Raw genomic sequence first — 18,107 nt, forward strand, 5'->3', positions numbered from 1 at the left:
ATTATATCCATTAGAAAACGAAAACATAGCTGATTCTTGCCCATTAAAGTCTATGGACCTCAAGCAATACAGCGTCTTTCATTAGTTCAAATGAAATTGCTCCCGCAATGGCTAATTAGAAAAGCATGACGCCCGATGTCTGTAGCATAGCAGGGCAATTATTTTTGGTGATTAAATATCCAGCCTCTTTCAATCCACCCTTTTAACAGGAAAAGGAAAGCTTTCGCCTCTAAAGTGCAATCAGAGGAACACCCTCCTCACACCCTTTCCTGCATCCTGAACTGAGACAATGGACTGGCTCCAACTGCGGACGGGGGTGGGCAGAGGTGGGGATGGAAACCAATGAGGAAGCCCAGCGTGTGGAATCCAGCGCTCTGATAATGGTCAGTCAGACTATTGCCTAGTTGGAGGGGGACTGATGTAAGTAGGTATGAATTAATAGGCTCGCAATCAATAAGCCATTTTGACTCAACGTGGTAATCTAGTGAGACTGAGAAACGTGGAGACATTCCATGGTTGGTATAATATGCCTGGTATGAGCCTCAAGTGAACTGAAGGTATGGGCCTGTTGTCGACTGCTTCCTGGACCGAAACCTGTTGGTTTCAGTGGGATGTGGTCACCTGCATGTTCTCAGTTTGATACACATCTCTTATCATCCTGACTGCCTTCAAGGTGCACCCAGCCATAAGTGGAAGGACGTCCTCAGCAAATCCCAGGTGAACAGGCAGAGTAGTTCTGAATTCCTCACACCACACAATAAAGCTTGCAGTTCCTTGATCATCAAATGACAACAACCCAACACTGCCGGAACATTCACCATCTCTTGCAAGTGATATTTAACAACTCTACTATCTGAACTGACTCTACAGATAAAAACAAAGGCACTACTAATTTACTTTCCCAAATGAAAAGGGAACTCCACCTGACCTACTTCTGTTTTCATAGGGCATTTCTGTCCAAAAGCACCCATTAGCATCAAACTGTAAAGTTGAAATGAACACATCAAATTTGAAGTTGAATGGTTTAGAATTTGAAGCACGTCGACCATTTGCGAATCCTTTTCCTTTTCTGAATACTCCCCAAAGAATACATCACATATGCATAACTAGCTTCAAACCACAACCACAGTAGCTATTCTATCTAATCTGAAGCTGTGAAAGGTTTATAGCCTGACAGAAAAGCGATTAACATTGTAACTCATCAGGACACAGAAAAAACCCATCTCTCGTCAACAAAGAAATGCACGGACTCTACTTACCATACGAAGGATATTATTTGTTCCTCACTATTGTTAAAAAAAAAATTATAATCCCCAAGTAGGCTACTACAACAAACCGATGGTAGTTTCATGGTGTCATCTGCACTCTAGACTGAGTTTATGTTTTATGTGAATGTATAGTGTAATAAATAAATAAATGCAAATTCTTATGAGACAAACAAGGTATATTAATAAAGGTAAAATGAATGCAAGTTAAAAAGGTTTTTTGCGAAATGTCAAAGAAAAACACTCAGTGAGTGTCACCCTACCCCAGAAATAACAGATTAACAACTTTGTTGTTAGTGAGAAACAAATTCAAACACCCAGATGGTTAGTGGAGTCCATAGAGATAAACACATGCTTTGTTGACAAGCCCTAACAAGTTATGATGTAATTAGCCTTTCTGTCAGGTTAGGGAACCTTTCGCAACTACAGGTTAGATAGAATAGCTACTTGAAGTTGCAGTCTAAGTTAACGCATAACTATGCATAGCAGTACAGTACCCAAACTCCAGGACAGCCCTTACACCCGTTGATCCACTTAATTTAGGCTGCATTTCAATAAACAAAACATGTTTTTCAGTATACACTTATTACTGTGAGTCCCTCTGGAATGAATACATTTTTCTAAGATGTAAATGTAATATCAGAGTCAGCTGACAGCTCATTATTTCTGCATTCATCTTTGAATTTTTGCTCAGTAAGGAGTTTCGGGGAAATTATTTCACATAAAACTGTACTAATTCGGTTCTGGAAAATAAGTATGTAACTGTTCTTCAACTAAATATTTTTATCAGTATAAATTGTATAAGTAAAAAAAAAAGACCCCACTTGCATAATGTTATATTGCTTTCCAATACATGTTTTGGTTGGGTATACATCCATAATCATAATTCAAGTAGGCCAATCTGCGTCATTATATTACTATGGAATTGGCCCAGAAATAAGTCCACATGCCTTAGTTAGTTTCTACACAATATGACTAACTGCGAGTGACAGCAGAGGATCAAGTCGAGTGAATTTGCAGTGCAACATTAAGGTAACCCAACCCAAGCCATCTTATCCCACTAGTGGAAGCTAATTCCTGCTATATGATTAATTAGGTAGATAGTTACTAATTATCGTTTTAGGTCAGTTTTAATGAGAACTCGTCAAGATCTTCTTAATGTTTTCCTGCACGTTTGATGGCTCGAGGGTTTAGTGACGTTCCACAAATAAATAAAAAAAGCAGCGATCTAGCTCTGTTTGCGCGTGTGGGAAACAAAGTAGGCACAACACCTGAAGGTATGGAAAATCGTTTTGTAAATAATGGCAGGCTGGATTATACATTTCAAGTTGACTGGAAGCCCATATGCTGAACAATAGACTTGAATCCTCCTGTCTATGTTCCTATTCAGTCGGCGCGGTTTATGGTCAAGTGATACACCGTAATCCCGCACTACCCAGTCTGTCCGGCGTCATGTCACGATAAATAACTAGCTGTCCTACTAGGACACTAGCGAGTGCTTGAGTTCATTCAGATTATGAGTCTCACCTATTAATTTTGAGCGCAAATGCCCTCCTCTCGCTGGTTGAAGATGCCATTTCGTGTCTCCATGTAGTGTAGGCCTATTATTCGAACAATTCCCTCTCTCCCTCCATACTTCGACACTGTTGTCCTGCTGGAGTCTGCTTCCTTGTACAATGGTCACACCACAACGCACCGCACACTACGGTACGATGCCTATTCCAGTGTTCCTCCTAGTGGTTGGGAGCAGCAAGGCTAGATTGTTTGTGTGGGACAGTCCGTTACAGTACTGCTTTCAGAATTCTCACCTGACCGGTTTCGATGCTAGTAGCGCACAAACACACGCCCAGCAATGGCTCATATCCTCAACAGTTTAAGGTTTCAATTCTACAATATAAAATTTTAGGGACTTTACGGAACAGATAGACCATTGCAGGTTGTTTACACTTTTGCCAAATGAAAAACACATCCAAGATGGTAGGTATAGTCGTTTGTTAGTAAGCCTAGCTGTCGTTTGACAAATATGACAATAGTCTCCTACATCACATGATATAGGCCTAGGCTGTGGATCTGCATGCGAGATATCTGCGAGTGCATCTTTAGGTGAACCGGGAAATCAGCAGTAGAACGCTGAACTTGCTGCACCTGCGCATAAAGACCTAATGTATCTCAGGCCAGGTATGGTTTTAATGTAGGCTGCTAGGCTAGCTAGATTGATTATAGCCTTGTGTTGAACTTGGTTTTCTTTGTTTGCCTATAGGTCTGTGTCAACTAGAAAGTTTTGTTTTTTATTATTTTTGTCGCAGACTACAGTCTAATCCATTGGTTCTCAAACATTTGACACCGCGTATCACCTCAGAAAATATTTCAAGGAATATATATATCCACTAAAAAGAGCACTGAGTACTACCTCTTGAGAACCAGTGGTGTAATCCAAATGAGAGAGAAAAAGTCTAATAAAAATAGCGCCTTTTAGTTCTGTACAGTAGAACCTATAAATCAATACATGGACTTGCTCCTACTTACCTCACTGAAATGATCCAGCCATACATACCTACATGTAACCTACGATTGCAAGATGCAGTCCTTTTAATTGTACCTAGAATTTCTAAACAAACAGCCGGAGGCAGGGCTTTTTCTCATAGAGCTCCACTACTGGGAAATGATCTGCCAATTAGAAATGCAAATTCAGTGCAAACTTTCAAGTGTCTACTAAAAACTCATCTCTACAGCACGGTTTATGATTAGGTGTAGTCTGGCCCAGGGGCGTGAATGTGACCAGAAGGCTTGATACTGTCCACCCATGCTGTCTTGCCAGGTGGGCTCTCGTCGCCACTGGGATGCCCTCCCTCCAATGCCTTTCGGGGGCGGAGTCACTGGCTTGTTGTTGTCTCTCTGTTGCGCACTTGTGCAATTGGGCTGTACTCTGCTGGCAATACTCGGCCCTGATTCAGGGGGGTTGCGGTTGGTGGGTGTCCCTTTGGTTGATGCCTGGCAATGTGGGTGGATTGATTTCCTGCCTGTTGGGCCCTGTCCGGGGCCTCCCCCGGGTAGGGCCACAGTGTTGCCGGACCCCCCCGTCTCAGTTCCAAGGTCTTACGCTGCTATACTATTGTGCTGGGGGATTGGGTCAGTTCTCCTTCCCCACTAAGTTCTCCTTCCCCACTATAAATCGTTGTTGATATGAGGAATGCATTTTCTGAATATCCCCAGTCTCCTCCCGTTTTAAACTTCAGGAGGACATGAGGTCCTGGTCCACACCTGCGGAGTACCTGGTTTGGGGGGCCCGTTGCTGTCCCTGTCCTTGTCCATATGGTCCATACTTCTGACCGTATGTTTTTACAATACTCTTTAACATATTCCCATTAAGAATGTATAGGGCTTCCCCCACAGTTTCAAAGTAAAGGATACTACAATCATCACATCACTGGTATAGCAAGATCCTCATAGACCTCTATACAAAACGTTTCACTAGGCCTTATAGACAAAATGTTAGTTTAGGTAATGTGAAGACCAGGGCAGTGTCCACTCACAATGTACAGCCAAGGATAGAGCCCATAATGCAAATAGTTGTATATCTAGGTGGCAGGATTCTTTGTCCAGATATCTAGGGGCACCAGAACCCAAAACCCTGTGGGTCTCTACCTGCAAATATCTAGGGGTCCTCGAACGCCCCAAGCTCCCACACTGCCTACACAGCCTGATCCAAGTCTCTTCCTCACATGCATCTATTTATCATAAAGAAATATTGAATGTTTATTCCATTATCCCTTCTTAGAGGTAGTCAATGTGATGTACTGTTTCACATTTCCACTAGGAGACAAATGTGTGCTTAACTAACTGTTGGCCAGCAGAGGGCGGTGTTAACCATGATTATGAGAATAAGGGCAGGGCCCAAGGCCCTTCTCTCCAAATGGTTTTTCATGACTCGATTCTTGGTTGATTGCTGTCAACTGTAGTGATTCAAAAAAAAAATGTAGACTCTCAGTAGAATAGTTTCGTAACACGTGTTTATTTTAGAACCAAGAAATGAGGCCTTCTTTCAAATGTAATCTAATTACGTAGAATGAAGCCATTTAAAATGGAGGTACAACAAAGTTCCAGACACCAAGTGGCCTCACACGGTTGGACCTGGTTAAATGATCAATCCTCTTTCATGTCAAATTGAAATTAGGTTGCTCTCATAGCAAATTAATCAGGCATTGTTTTGTCTTTCTCCCTCTAACCTTGGCATTAGAATAACAGGAGTTTTTAGTTTTTTATCGACCCCTCTCAACAGGAACGGCTTGTCAATTTACTGTAAAACGACCCTCCTCTCAGTCTGCCTTCGCTTCCAACCCCCATCTCCTCCGTCAGCAAATTATAACCAAATAGAGCTGCCTTCTGGCTGCTACAACCACGCCCCTGGCCCCAGCCCTCCCCACTCGCCCTCACACAGCCCCACGGTCCACCAATTCAGGACCAGGGAGAGCAGACTGCCTGGCCAACTGCTGCAGGTACTCAGCTCCCACTGTCTTCAAGATGGCTGATGAGTAATGGGCTGTATGGAGGTTCATGAAAAATGAGAGAGGGAAGGGAAGGGAGGGGGGCAGAGGAGAAATGAACCTTGTGTGACAGACAGAGACTGGGGCTGGGCTGTAACAGAGGAAGGAAGAACAGACATCTTGGAGATTAGTGTTTGTGCATGGAGCCAGGCTCTCTCCGAGCTGAGCGGAGCGACGTAGCAGGCAGCCAGCAGTCTGAGCCGGAGACTCTGTTAATGAAGACAAATGAATCTGACTCCCTCTGTTATGTACGTCCGTCCTCGCCCTTTCTCTACTACAGTTGAATGTCCTGACAAAACAGAATAACAAGTTTGGTCTTAGCTCTTTCTCCCAAAGCGACATGCGTGCATCAAAGGCCGGGAGGTTTTCAGTTTGGGTTTCAGTAGTAGTGTGTTTCTCAGCTGGTCAGCAGCCTATGGACCAGGCAGTGTATATCACCACGAGCTTCCATCATTATATCCACAACTCGGAAATGTACATACTTTTTCTTTCTCCATCCCATAATTGGACATATAATTGCATGTTACATAGAGCAACTTGTCCACTGCAATACAGCTCTCATTACTATCACGCATAGAGGCACTGTCCAGACAAATCTATAAATATCACCCGCATGTCATGTTTGGTTAATTAAATGTCAGGATCAGATGAAGTGCTTGTACTGTATGTTTGCGGTGACATTGAGGTGACCTTGCATTGTGTTTCTCCATATAGCACTAAGCATCCAGCAGTGGACAGTACCTGCGCAGCACCTCCTTTCTCGCTCTCTCTTTCCCCTCTGTTCATCGAAAGATTTTCGATTCCTAGACCAACGCTATTGTTCGAGGCGCCGCCCCTCCCCCACAGCCGAGAGAGTACCCCCACCCACCCCCCACCCACCCCCTGCTGCATTACTAAAGAACAAAAGACAGAGTGTCAGACACCACCCACTAGATCTCTTTCACACAACAGCCCCCACCTCACATCCAGATGGGCTCTGCTTTTTTCAGGGGTTTCTCGCAACCCCAAGAGTCCTCCAGAATGGATGTCCCGTTCCCTGCCCCCTAAAACCCACTCCTCAGCTGCCCGTCATCCACCTGCTCGCCCGCCACGCGCCCGTGCCCGGATCACGCCCCTCTCCACCCCTCCCCACCAGCAGGAGTGGGGATGTGTGTGGGGGGGGGGGGTCCCCATTAAAATCATTAACCACTTGCTTGCTGTGGCCTGGCTCCAGGACAATACTTCCACTGCTATAAAGAGACTTTTACGATATTAAGTGCTGAGGGAGAGAAAATGGAAGGACAAGCCTCTAGTGTTTTTGCATGTGAAAGCTCTGACAATTTAGCAACTCACATATCAGAGTAGAAAAAACAAACATGGATAAATCATGCACTACAATGACAGACGGTTAGAGGTTTACTCAATATACAGAGTTTCTGGATGTTTAAATGCGTAATATATTAAAATAATGCAAGTAATAGAAATGTTCATTTCACGCAAAAATTGACATTATATGCTGACCTCAAATGTAACAAGTTATGCATCAGTGTAACTGTCAACAAGGAAGTAACATTTTACCAGAAATGACACATTAGAAAGTGCATAATCCCCTTCACCAGATGAACAGTGACAATGAAGGAATTACCCACCATGACAATAGACATAATAATCAATAATGTTAACGTTAACCTCTGCAGTGGTATCTTTTGCCGTCCTGTTCTAAGAGGCAGGCAGATGCTCATGTCATTGTGTGGCTCTAAAAGCATCAACACGTTGCATCTTCAGGAGGGTGTTTGCTCTAACCTCAACCCCTGGAGCGACCCGTAGCCCCCCAGGGAGCTAGAGGAGAGGTGCTGTGCCTGGCCGCATCTGCTACCCCCAGCAGACAGCTGCTAGAACGTTAATGGAACTTGTCCTAGCGTTGAGAGGGCGGGGGACTGGGGCGGGGGTAGTAATCACTGCTGAAATCCTTTCAAATTGGGTTAATTACTGTAGAATACAGAAATCTATACCCTGCCAGCAGACACTACTCAACTTCTATACTCTCGGTCAGCAGATTTGGCTAATAAGTTAGAGAGCAATTTAACAAAGAACATAAATAGGACAGTCCATTATTTCAAAAATGCAGCGGACATTGTACTCAGCATACACAGAGAGGGTACAGAATATTTCAGACAACCTAAATGTGTCCTGTAGCTGTCATGTACATGCCCTGTAGCTTTCCTGTAGTTGTCCAGTAGCTGTCGTGTAGATGCCCTGTAGCTTCCCTATAGTTGTCTTATAGCTGTTGTGTAGCTATCTTGTAGCTGTCCTGTAGCTTTCCAGTAGTTGTCCTGTAGCTGTTGTCAAAATGTCCTATAGCTGTTGTGCAGCTGTCCTGTAGCTTTCCTGTAGCTGTCCTGTAGCTCAGCATGTGCTGGATGGTATTGCAGACATTTCTGCAAAAATTCTGTTGAGGCGTTGCAGGCACCAATCTGAGCAGCAGCTACTGCCTTCATTACATGCATGGCTGCTTGCATGGCTGTCACACTAACCAAGATTTATGTGGATATCCGCTGCTCCAGCCCCCATCATGTCTACAACAAGCCCTGTTGAAGGTTATTTTATGGTGGAGGACATGCAGATACAGTACAGTAGATGCATGCATGTGTTTAGGATTTCCTGGACCGTGCCCTCTAGATCTTCAGACCAGCAGGAAACAGCCAAACCCCCATCAGCATTACTAGCTTCCTCAAGCACCACTCCCCTGTCCCTGAGGGTTCAAGCACCCAAATCAATGTCAAGAAAAGATAAATGGGCTGTGTTCCTCCCTCTGCATCTGTCAAAAAGAGAGGGAGAGAGAGAGAGAGAGAGAGAGAGAAAGGATGGGTGTGGTTTAACTCCTGGGTCATTCAGGGGAACAATATCACTCCATCTGTCACAAACCAACTGCTTCATCTTTGATGGGATCAACTGTACCTCCTAAACACATCTACCTTTAATCCACTAAGTATTACTTTACTGGGGGGAACTGCTCCCCCAATCTTCTGCAGAGGTGGTTCTGAAACCTCCCCTAGGGACCCTAAGCTGTTCTATGTATTTAGATGTATTTCAGAGATAGCACACCTGAATCAAACTGTCCATTAATCATCAAGCCCTTATCTGCTTGAATCAGGTGACCTTGTTCATGACGTTCTTTTGTGGGTCAAAAAGGTCTTTAAATTCACCTGGACTTCAGTTGAATATTTGTAGGTATGCTCTAAAGTATTCCTATAGATAAAATAAGAGAGTTTATGCAATTGTGTCTCAATCTAATCAAGACATTAAACAAATTATTCTAAAATACATTTTGAGTACTTATTAAATAATTGATTTTGTTCTGGCCTCTTGTCCATCTGTTAGGACAACACAGATTTTGTTACTCTGATTAGTATTTTATCCTGTCAAAAAGTAATAATGCATGTAAATTATATGAACCCAACACACAACTATCATCAGTAGATCTGCAACACCAAAGACAGTAGTAGGGGAAACAAGGACAGCAGAGATGGTACTCAGTGGAAATACTGAAGATGCATAACTAAACAGACCTCTTTCATATATAAATAGTGCCACTGCCAGTGAGACAGAAGGATGGGTGGGGTCGTCTGAGTCTTCTTGCTTCCTTATTAACCGTCGCCTCGTTGTGACGTGCCTTTCTGCTGTGTGCTCCCTCAGTTCGCATACTGGCCTGGTTGATTAGCCTAAGATGGGCTGAAACAGATCCCAATGAACAACCACGTCCAAAAATCACAACAAAACACTGCATATTGCTTCTCAAACACATAACTACCTACACTAATGATGTCAGTATTGTACAAGCTTGCAGAATGGGTCTGTATGTATGTTTTACTGGAGAGAACTCACTAAAACCCGTATTCCCAATGGGTCATATGCCTCTCTCCCCCTCCTAGCAACAGGTAGCTAGAGCTGCAATCTCAGTCATTCATATTTAATTCCAGTGGAGTTTCCGGACAGACTAATGTGCTATTGATTTCAAGTCTCTTATTACTGGAGCTGGACTATCAGAGTGGGAAAGAGGGGAGGATGAGAACGAGTGAGGGCAAGAGATTGAAAGTGGAGAAGGAAAATTAGGAAAATGGAAAGGATGGAAAAATAAGCTGGCCGTTTTTTTTAACATAAATAATCATCTTTTATCTTCTCAGACCTTCTTATTTTGGAATATTGTTTTTTCCTCCATTATAAATAGTATTTGAGATGATCCAAATGACATAACAACAAACTAGAAGCAATGGATGGAAAAATCTTGACATAGACAGTGAAACTTTAATTTAGTCAGACCTGTTACACGATATGAATAACAATTCCTCTGAACAGACATCCACACACTCACACCTAATACATACATTACTGAACGTTAGTGGCTGTGTTTGTGTGGGCCCAGCAGGCAGAGATAGAACAGTGGGAAAAGGATTGTCTAAGAGCCTAGTGTATTTAAGGTTTTCTCCCTGGATACCAACACAGACGGCTCGGTATAAAAGATTAATAAGCATCTCTCTATATTTAACAAGGTTTAGAGTAAAACATGTTCTTCATCAAGCAGGGTAGTCTCAGTCACACCTTCTCAAACCACACTGCACACAGACACAGACATACACACAGACATACACACAGACATAAACACAGACATACACACATACACACAGACACACAGACATACACACAGACACACAGACATACACACATACACACAGACATATACACACACACACAGACACAGACATACACACAGTCATACACACAGACATACACACAGTCATACACACAGACACAGACATACACACAGTCATACAGACACAGACATACACACAGTCATAAACACAGTCATACATACAGACACAGACATACACACAGACATACACACATACACACATACACACAGACATACACACAGACATACACACATACACACATACACACAGACATACACACAGACATACACACAGTCATACACACAGACATACACACAGACACAGACATACACACAGTCATACACACAGACACAGACATACACACAGTCATACAGACACAGACATACACACAGTCATAAACACAGTCATACATACAGACACAGACATACACACAGACATACACACAGACATACACACATACACACATACACACAGACATACACACAGACATACACACATACACACATACACACATACACACAGACATACACACAGACATACACACAGACATACACACAGACATACACACATACACACAGACATACAGACATACACACAGACATACACACAGACATACACACAGACATACACACAGACATACACAATGCACGATCACTTCAAACATATGAACATACTTATATGCACGTTCATGATTCTTTAATGGTTGCATACATTCTTACTATGCATGAAAAAACCTAATGCATCTAAACAGGCTATTGTATCCACATATGGCCTACATGAACACAGAAACATGCAGCATAAATACTCAGGCTTGGACTCCAACACACACACAGATAAACATGGAAACAGAAAAGAATCAATAAGTAAAAAGATGACAAGAGGCATCTACTTCAGTCTTCCTCCCAGCAGCCTGTCTGCTCTAATAATAGCCCAGAGGCAATGCATCGAGACAGACAGAAGGAGTGAACCAGGAAGAGGAGGGAGAGAACCCAAGAGATATGCCAAATAATACATGCGGGGGTTGAATTAGGCCAATAGCCATTATCAACAAATGTCATTTCAAAGAGGAGCTCATATAATTGTGGATCCACCCCTAAAAGCGGTAACCCCTTCAGCCCTGTTGTCATAAAAACCCTGCGTCGCTGAGAGCTCAACCCAGAACAGAGACCACTCCTAACCTGAGGCTCTCTGCTCCATCACTACCCATCCCCCCAAACGCACTCGCACACAAATCAAAATACATCCTTGCATGCGCACGGCAGTGTAACGCAACTTAGATTAACAAGGCAATCAGGGTAATAGCATAATCAAAGACAAAAGAAACACCCTTTAAGATGAACAGTAAATAATAACCTTGATGTAATGTGGAATTAGTTTCATGCCTTTTTTTGACTCGGGCAGCAGAACAGTGGTGCGTGGTCACAACATGGACATGTTTGTTTGAAAATGAGCGGGCGTTCTGAAAATCTAGCTGCCCCCAGCCCTAGTCACTCCTCCCATTCACTGGAAATATTAGGGCTGCCCAGTCTCTGTCCTTAAGGGCCAAAACACAATATGTCAGTCTAATCAGTGTCTAATTCAGACATGGGGCAACTGGTGAGTACAATTAACTACTAGTTAGAAACAAAAAAACACATTTCTTCAGGACCAAGATTGGGCAGTTAATGGCTGCACAATTTGCAATGTTTAAAAAATTGAAATTTTGTAGTGCATGGGAATTTTTACTGTTATGTCATTCACTGACAAACCTTAATGAACTATTTATAACCTGTCAGACATTTCCAGTTAATTAACTTCTGGCCATATTAGCTAGAGGGAAATGCAAGCTAAACAGCTGGATAAATTAAAAGAAACAACTAAGTCTTCATTATCATATCCAGGTTACATACACATGCACCTTGACCCCCCGCTGACCCCTACAGATATTAACACCCCTACAGATATTAACACCCCCACAGAATTGCATGCTTTTAACTCTAACACTGGACAGTGGACCTTCAACCAACTGCAAAATGTGTAGAATTGCAGAAAATTTGCTTTAAAATTGCAATATTTTCTATCTGCTACATAAAGGGGTTTAAGGACTTTGGAGTTGGAATGTGAGGCTTTTTTACACAAACATTCATAAAAATGTCCTACAATCGAGGACCTGTGTAACCAGACTTTGTATAAAAGTGGTTGAGGGTCCCAGGTTTACTGTATAATAAAGATTATTATATATAAATAAAATATTATTCTCATTTTTTAACCCTTTTAAAACATGGTAAACCACACTTTTAAAACATGGAAAGTAAAACCTAAAAAGCAATGGTTTCTGGGAGATCCTTTAGGGGTCCTTTAAAACTGACCTCTGGTGGAACCCAGTGGTGTACTGAACGGGGGAACATGAGGTGCGGTGGTACCAGGGCCTGCGGTGGGCCCATGCAAGGTCTTTATCACAAAATGATTTTGTATTTTTCTTTTATATTGTGTGTTTCTGTGCTGCTATCACAGTCAGACGTCACTTGGTAGGTTCATCAACGGCCGGATCGTATTCACACACCCATATATCGCTTCGTATATACCCGTATATACGCCTGAGGGGGGGGGGTCTCTTGCACCCTGGCTTGGTGTCACCACACAGCACACTTAAAATAAATATTTTAAGAATGTTCTGGGGTTAATTTTACTACCTCTGTACTAGCATTTTTAGTTTTAAAAGAATCAGCAAAGCAATAATAAAAATTACACCCATTTGATAGTCATTGTAAAATATTTTGGTGATAAGATAGAATTGAAATAGGTAAGCATTATATGAACTCCTAGCAGAGCCCCAAGCCCAGGAATGATCCAGTCATGTGTGGATGCGCTAATGTCCTCTGTATCCATAACTAGAAAGAGTTTGCAGTGCATGGGGTCAAACAGGTTCCATGACATTATTCATCAGGAAGTAGGGAGAGGCAAGTTTGTTAGAAAAAAAATCTGAAACAGTATAAATAGGGCTTGCATTTGTCAGTTGTTACAAATACATGACTACCTCGGGGACCTCGCTGCTGCTATCTCTGCAACCCATTTGCACATGCTACCTTACTCATTCAATTTGCCTCGATTGCACATTTAGAATGCCATTTAGAATTGTCATTTGTACCCCGACGACTATATATTTGTAACATACACTATACTTTATAATATTTGTAACTTGTAACATACACTATACTTTATAATATTTGTAACTTGTAACATACACTATACTTTATAATATTTGTAACTTGTAACATACACTATACTTTATAATATTTGTACATTTTCTGCCCTCCTCTATTTGCCTTCTTTGCACATTTAGTGTTGCCATTTGTAAAGTATTTGTCTTCATTGCACATCTATGCATTCCACTTGTAATATTCATATACATAATACTTTTTCTACCCTCTTCTATTTGCAGTTCTGGTTAGATGCTAACTGCATTTTGTTGTACTGTACTTGTACTTGTTCAATGACAATACTGTTGAGTCTAATCTAAAATAGTTGTAAAGATAACTAAGAGTCCACACATCAGAGAGTATTCATACCTTGGTTTTAAGTTAAATGGGAGTAAACATTGTTGTTTCTTTTTTGTTTTTCATACCAATACATGCTGTAAAGGCCTCTGGATATTCATTGAATGGAGGAGCAGTATGTCTTCTGTGATTCCTATATAGACAAACCATGAACTAAAAGGAAATTGTACGTGTAAATTGAAACGTGTAATCTGCATAATGAGGAAAACTAATAGCTAATAAGGAAACTAATTTGTTTAACAACCTGCGGACACAAATACAAGCAAGCTGTTGAGTCATCTGTGCTGTATGCAGCTAGCTTTCCACAAATTCTGACCTCTCGGTTGATTGATTTCCAATTCATTGTGACCAGTTTCTCTTTTTGGATAGGGGAGAATGTGTCAAACAACACATTCAGTTGTACAAATATGAAAAGATTGAAAGAGATATCCCTTTAAAACAAAATATACATAGATCATACAGCGAGAAACCTTACCTTAAAATCTTGGAGAGACTTGCACCTGTTGCCTTAAAATGAAATGCCTTAGTTGGGCGGTTCGGTTCCTGTAAGAATATTTTGACTGGTACTGATTGCGTTACTCTCTTAAAACTGGAATGACTCAGGACAGCGCAGCTAAAACCCTTGGACATTTACGAACTTTAAAACAATCCCCATGTTATATTCAACGATAAAAACAATGAGGGTGTTTTCCTTTTATGGGAACGTTTTCATGTGTAATCAGTAACAGTCCTCATGAGTATTCTGACACACTGCAGTGGTGGTTCTTGCGGTTGCGTTTACGGTTGGTAGCGGTGAGATGTGGATACCGAATTAGAATGGTCCCAAGTACGTTTTCAATTAATCTCAACACTGGCTTATCCTCAAATGGCACTTGAATGTGAATGTTCAGTTGAGTACTTCCCTTGTTGGACACACCTGACATTAAAGAGAAGTGTCAAATTGATTGAATAAACAGGAGTGCCCTGAAATAATCAATCCGATACGTTAATAGCTGCACAGGCCTTCTGGATTTATAATGTGAAATTGATGCATAGATAAACAGCGTAGTTCAGCTATATTCGATGTGCGGACCACAGGATAGATGCAGACGCAGAATGGAGTCATCATCGACCACAGTTCCCTCTATCAATATGAACACATGGCTCATCAAGCGTAACATTTCAGGAAATTAGCTTTAAATTGTTTGCTTTTCCTCTTGGCCAAAAAGAGCGTTGAACGTTTGTTACTATGCCAATAAATTAAAATATCCATCCATTAAAGTTTAGTATTCACTGCATTGAATTGTTTCTCATTGGGAATTCAGGAAATACAAATAACTAAAGTTTAAAACCACTTCAGAAGGAAACTGATCTATTGCATTGTATATCTTGTTGATTTTGTATTTCTGAATATGCAGACTTTTGCACACGTTTTACACATAACAGTCTCAAAATCCACACAACCATCTCAGTGCCACCAACTAAACATTCCTTACAGTCACATTCAGCTAGCTATACGTAGTAAAACAATAGAATGCCTGAGGGCTCATTCAGAATCACAAGCCATACAAAAAATGGTCCTAATCACCCTCACTGCAGAGAAGAGCCCCTAGAAATAAGAAAATAATCAGTAGACCAACAAAAGGTTTCGGACTAAAAGCGATGCTTGATCCTTTAATTCAGAGAGATGGACAAAAGGTGCTTGAGATGCCCTCTACTACTACCCACGGGGTGGGTTCAGCTGCACCCCGCTCTGCTGCCAACCAGGGCCTTCTAATGAGGGACTGCAATTAAGCCTGTTTATTCAGACTAAGTGTGAACTGCAAGTGCTAGGGCCTGCAGTCAGTTAAAAGACCTGGGTGCCTTTGTGTCACAAGAGCTGCTTTTATTCACCCAACAAAGCAGAAAACAACACAAGCATCTAATGACAGAATCTGCCTCTCCTACAGGCACTCACATACATACACACACGCATCCATATACGCACATAAAAGCACAATATACATATGTAGGGTAAAGGCTCCCTAACACACCTTCACAGTGGAAGACAGACATACATACTGTACTGTACAGGCTGGAAAAGTCACTGCTTGACCGTGAATATTGGGGGCAGGTTTAAGACAGGCTGATAGCATAGTGGGGGCGGGGTTAAGACAGATTGACAGAACAGTGAGGGCGGAGGTAAAACAGACTGACAGAACAGTGAGGGTGGGGTTAAGACAGACTGATAGAACAGTGAGGGCGGGGTTAAGACAGACTGACAGAACAGTGAGGGCGGAGGTAAGACAGACTGACAGAACAGTGAGGGCGGGATCAAGACGGAGTGATAGAACACTGAGGGCGGGGTTAAGACAGACTGATAGAACAGTGAGGGCGGGGTTAAGACAGACTGACAGAACAGTGAGGGCGGAGGTAAGACAGACTGACAGAACAGTGAGGGCGGGATCAAGACGGAGTGATAGAACACTGAGGGCGAGGTTAAGACACTGACAGAACAGTGAGGGCGGGGTTAATACAGACTTACAGAACAGTGAGGGCGGGGTTAAGACAGACTGACAGAACAGTGAAGGCGGGGTTAAGACAGACTGACAGAACAGTGAAGGCGGGGTTAAGACAGACTGACAGAACAGTGAAGGCGGGGTTAAGACAGACTGACAGAACAGTGAGGGCGGGGTTAAGACAGACTTACAGAACAGTGAGGGTGGGGTTAATACAGACTTACAGAACAGTGAGGGTGGGGTTAATACAGACTTACAGAACAGTGAGGGCGGGGTTAAGACAGACTTACAGAACAGTGAGGCCGAGGTTAAGACAGACTGACAGAACAGTGAAGGCGGGGTTAAGACAGACTGACAGAACAGTGAAGGCGGGGTTAAGACAGACTGACAGCGGGGCCTCATCTCTATCCTCTTATTAACGCCTAACGAGTGCTTTCCTCATGCAATATTCATCTCTGCTAATATCATCCAAGCTCAGAGCTGAGCTGGCTACTTATGTAAGGCAATTATGTAAAATATCAGACAGGGCCCACATTCACAAACTGACTGGGCTGCGGGAGAGAGCTGCAGGACAAGGACCAAGAGAGTAAAAGGGGTAGACAGAGAGAGGGAGAGACGGGGCTAAGGCAGCAAACAAACAGAGAGAGGGGGTTGGAGGCAGGGAGTGAAAGAGGCAAAAGAGCAGAATATAGGATTCAAATTGTGTTGAATTTGCATCTACTTTAAAACAGTGGACTAGCTAAGATCTGGTTTGAACAGTCCGAGAGTTTGGTTGAGTTCGGGAACCAAGCTCACCTTTTACCTGTAGCCCTGAAAGATGGCATGGAACACAGCAAACATGTCGACATAATTAACTCCATGTCATAACTACACGCAAACACGCCTATAGTTACATCACAAACCTAACGCTTCACAGAGCAATAATACAGTCCCACTCCTTGTCGCTCCTCCCTTTCCACAAGCGTATTTGTTTCTACGTATGCAAATATGAAACACATGGTTAGACTTTCATGGTTAGAAGCGCATCCATATTGAGCTCAGGAATACATCTGGGCCAAGACAGACGTTCCAGCATACCAGCTTAATTCAGATGCCTGATACCTGCACAGTCAATTTTAAGGGACACCATCCCCCTCCATATTCCCCTGTCATTTCCTGGAGGAGGAGCCATCGAAGGGCTCGTCAAGGTCAGTCTAGGACAGGGGAACACACCATCGTTGTGGGAAAATCACATCATGCAACAACTCATAATACAACTAAAAAATATACAATCTACAATAAATTCAATGAATAACAACCCCATATATATATATATATATATATATATATATTTATAGAGAGAGAGAGAGAGAGAGAGAGAGAGAGAGAGAGAGAGAGAGAGAGAGATAGATATATAGATATAGATATATATATATATCCATACAAATGCCCACACAAACAAATACACCCCTGCCCCCACACACACACATACTCAGAACCCACACACGCAGCCACACACACATCCACTCAGAACCCACACATGCAGCCACACACACACACCCTCAGGTCAACGCCCTATGGGGGTCTGTGCAAAAATAGGTCATTTGTCACACATCATGTCCCGGGGCAGAGGATG

The 18,107-nt window shown here is 42.4% G+C and overlaps 1 protein-coding gene across 6 annotated transcripts in view; it reads right to left on the reverse strand.

Moving 5' to 3' along the window:
- Nucleotides 1-3,089, reverse strand: part of LOC105027786 (dedicator of cytokinesis protein 6) — a 45,875-nt gene extending 42,786 nt beyond the window's left edge. For 4 of the 6 annotated variants that reach the window (XM_010900050.5, XM_010900048.5, XM_010900049.5 and 1 more), the window contains exon 1: nucleotides 2,793-3,088. In XM_010900050.5, the coding sequence (XP_010898352.2) occupies nucleotides 2,793-2,842 (50 nt within the window). In that variant the 5' untranslated portion in view covers nucleotides 2,843-3,088. Of the gene's footprint in view, nucleotides 1-2,792 lie in introns of all 6 variants that reach the window. The other 2 variants (XM_010900045.5, XM_010900044.5) reach the window with 1 other exon arrangement.
- Between the last annotated feature and the right edge of the window lie 15,018 nt (nucleotides 3,090-18,107).

Source organism: Esox lucius, chromosome 11 (genome assembly GCF_011004845.1).
Source record: "Esox lucius isolate fEsoLuc1 chromosome 11, fEsoLuc1.pri, whole genome shotgun sequence".
Classification (NCBI taxonomy): Eukaryota; Metazoa; Chordata; class Actinopteri; order Esociformes; family Esocidae; genus Esox; species Esox lucius.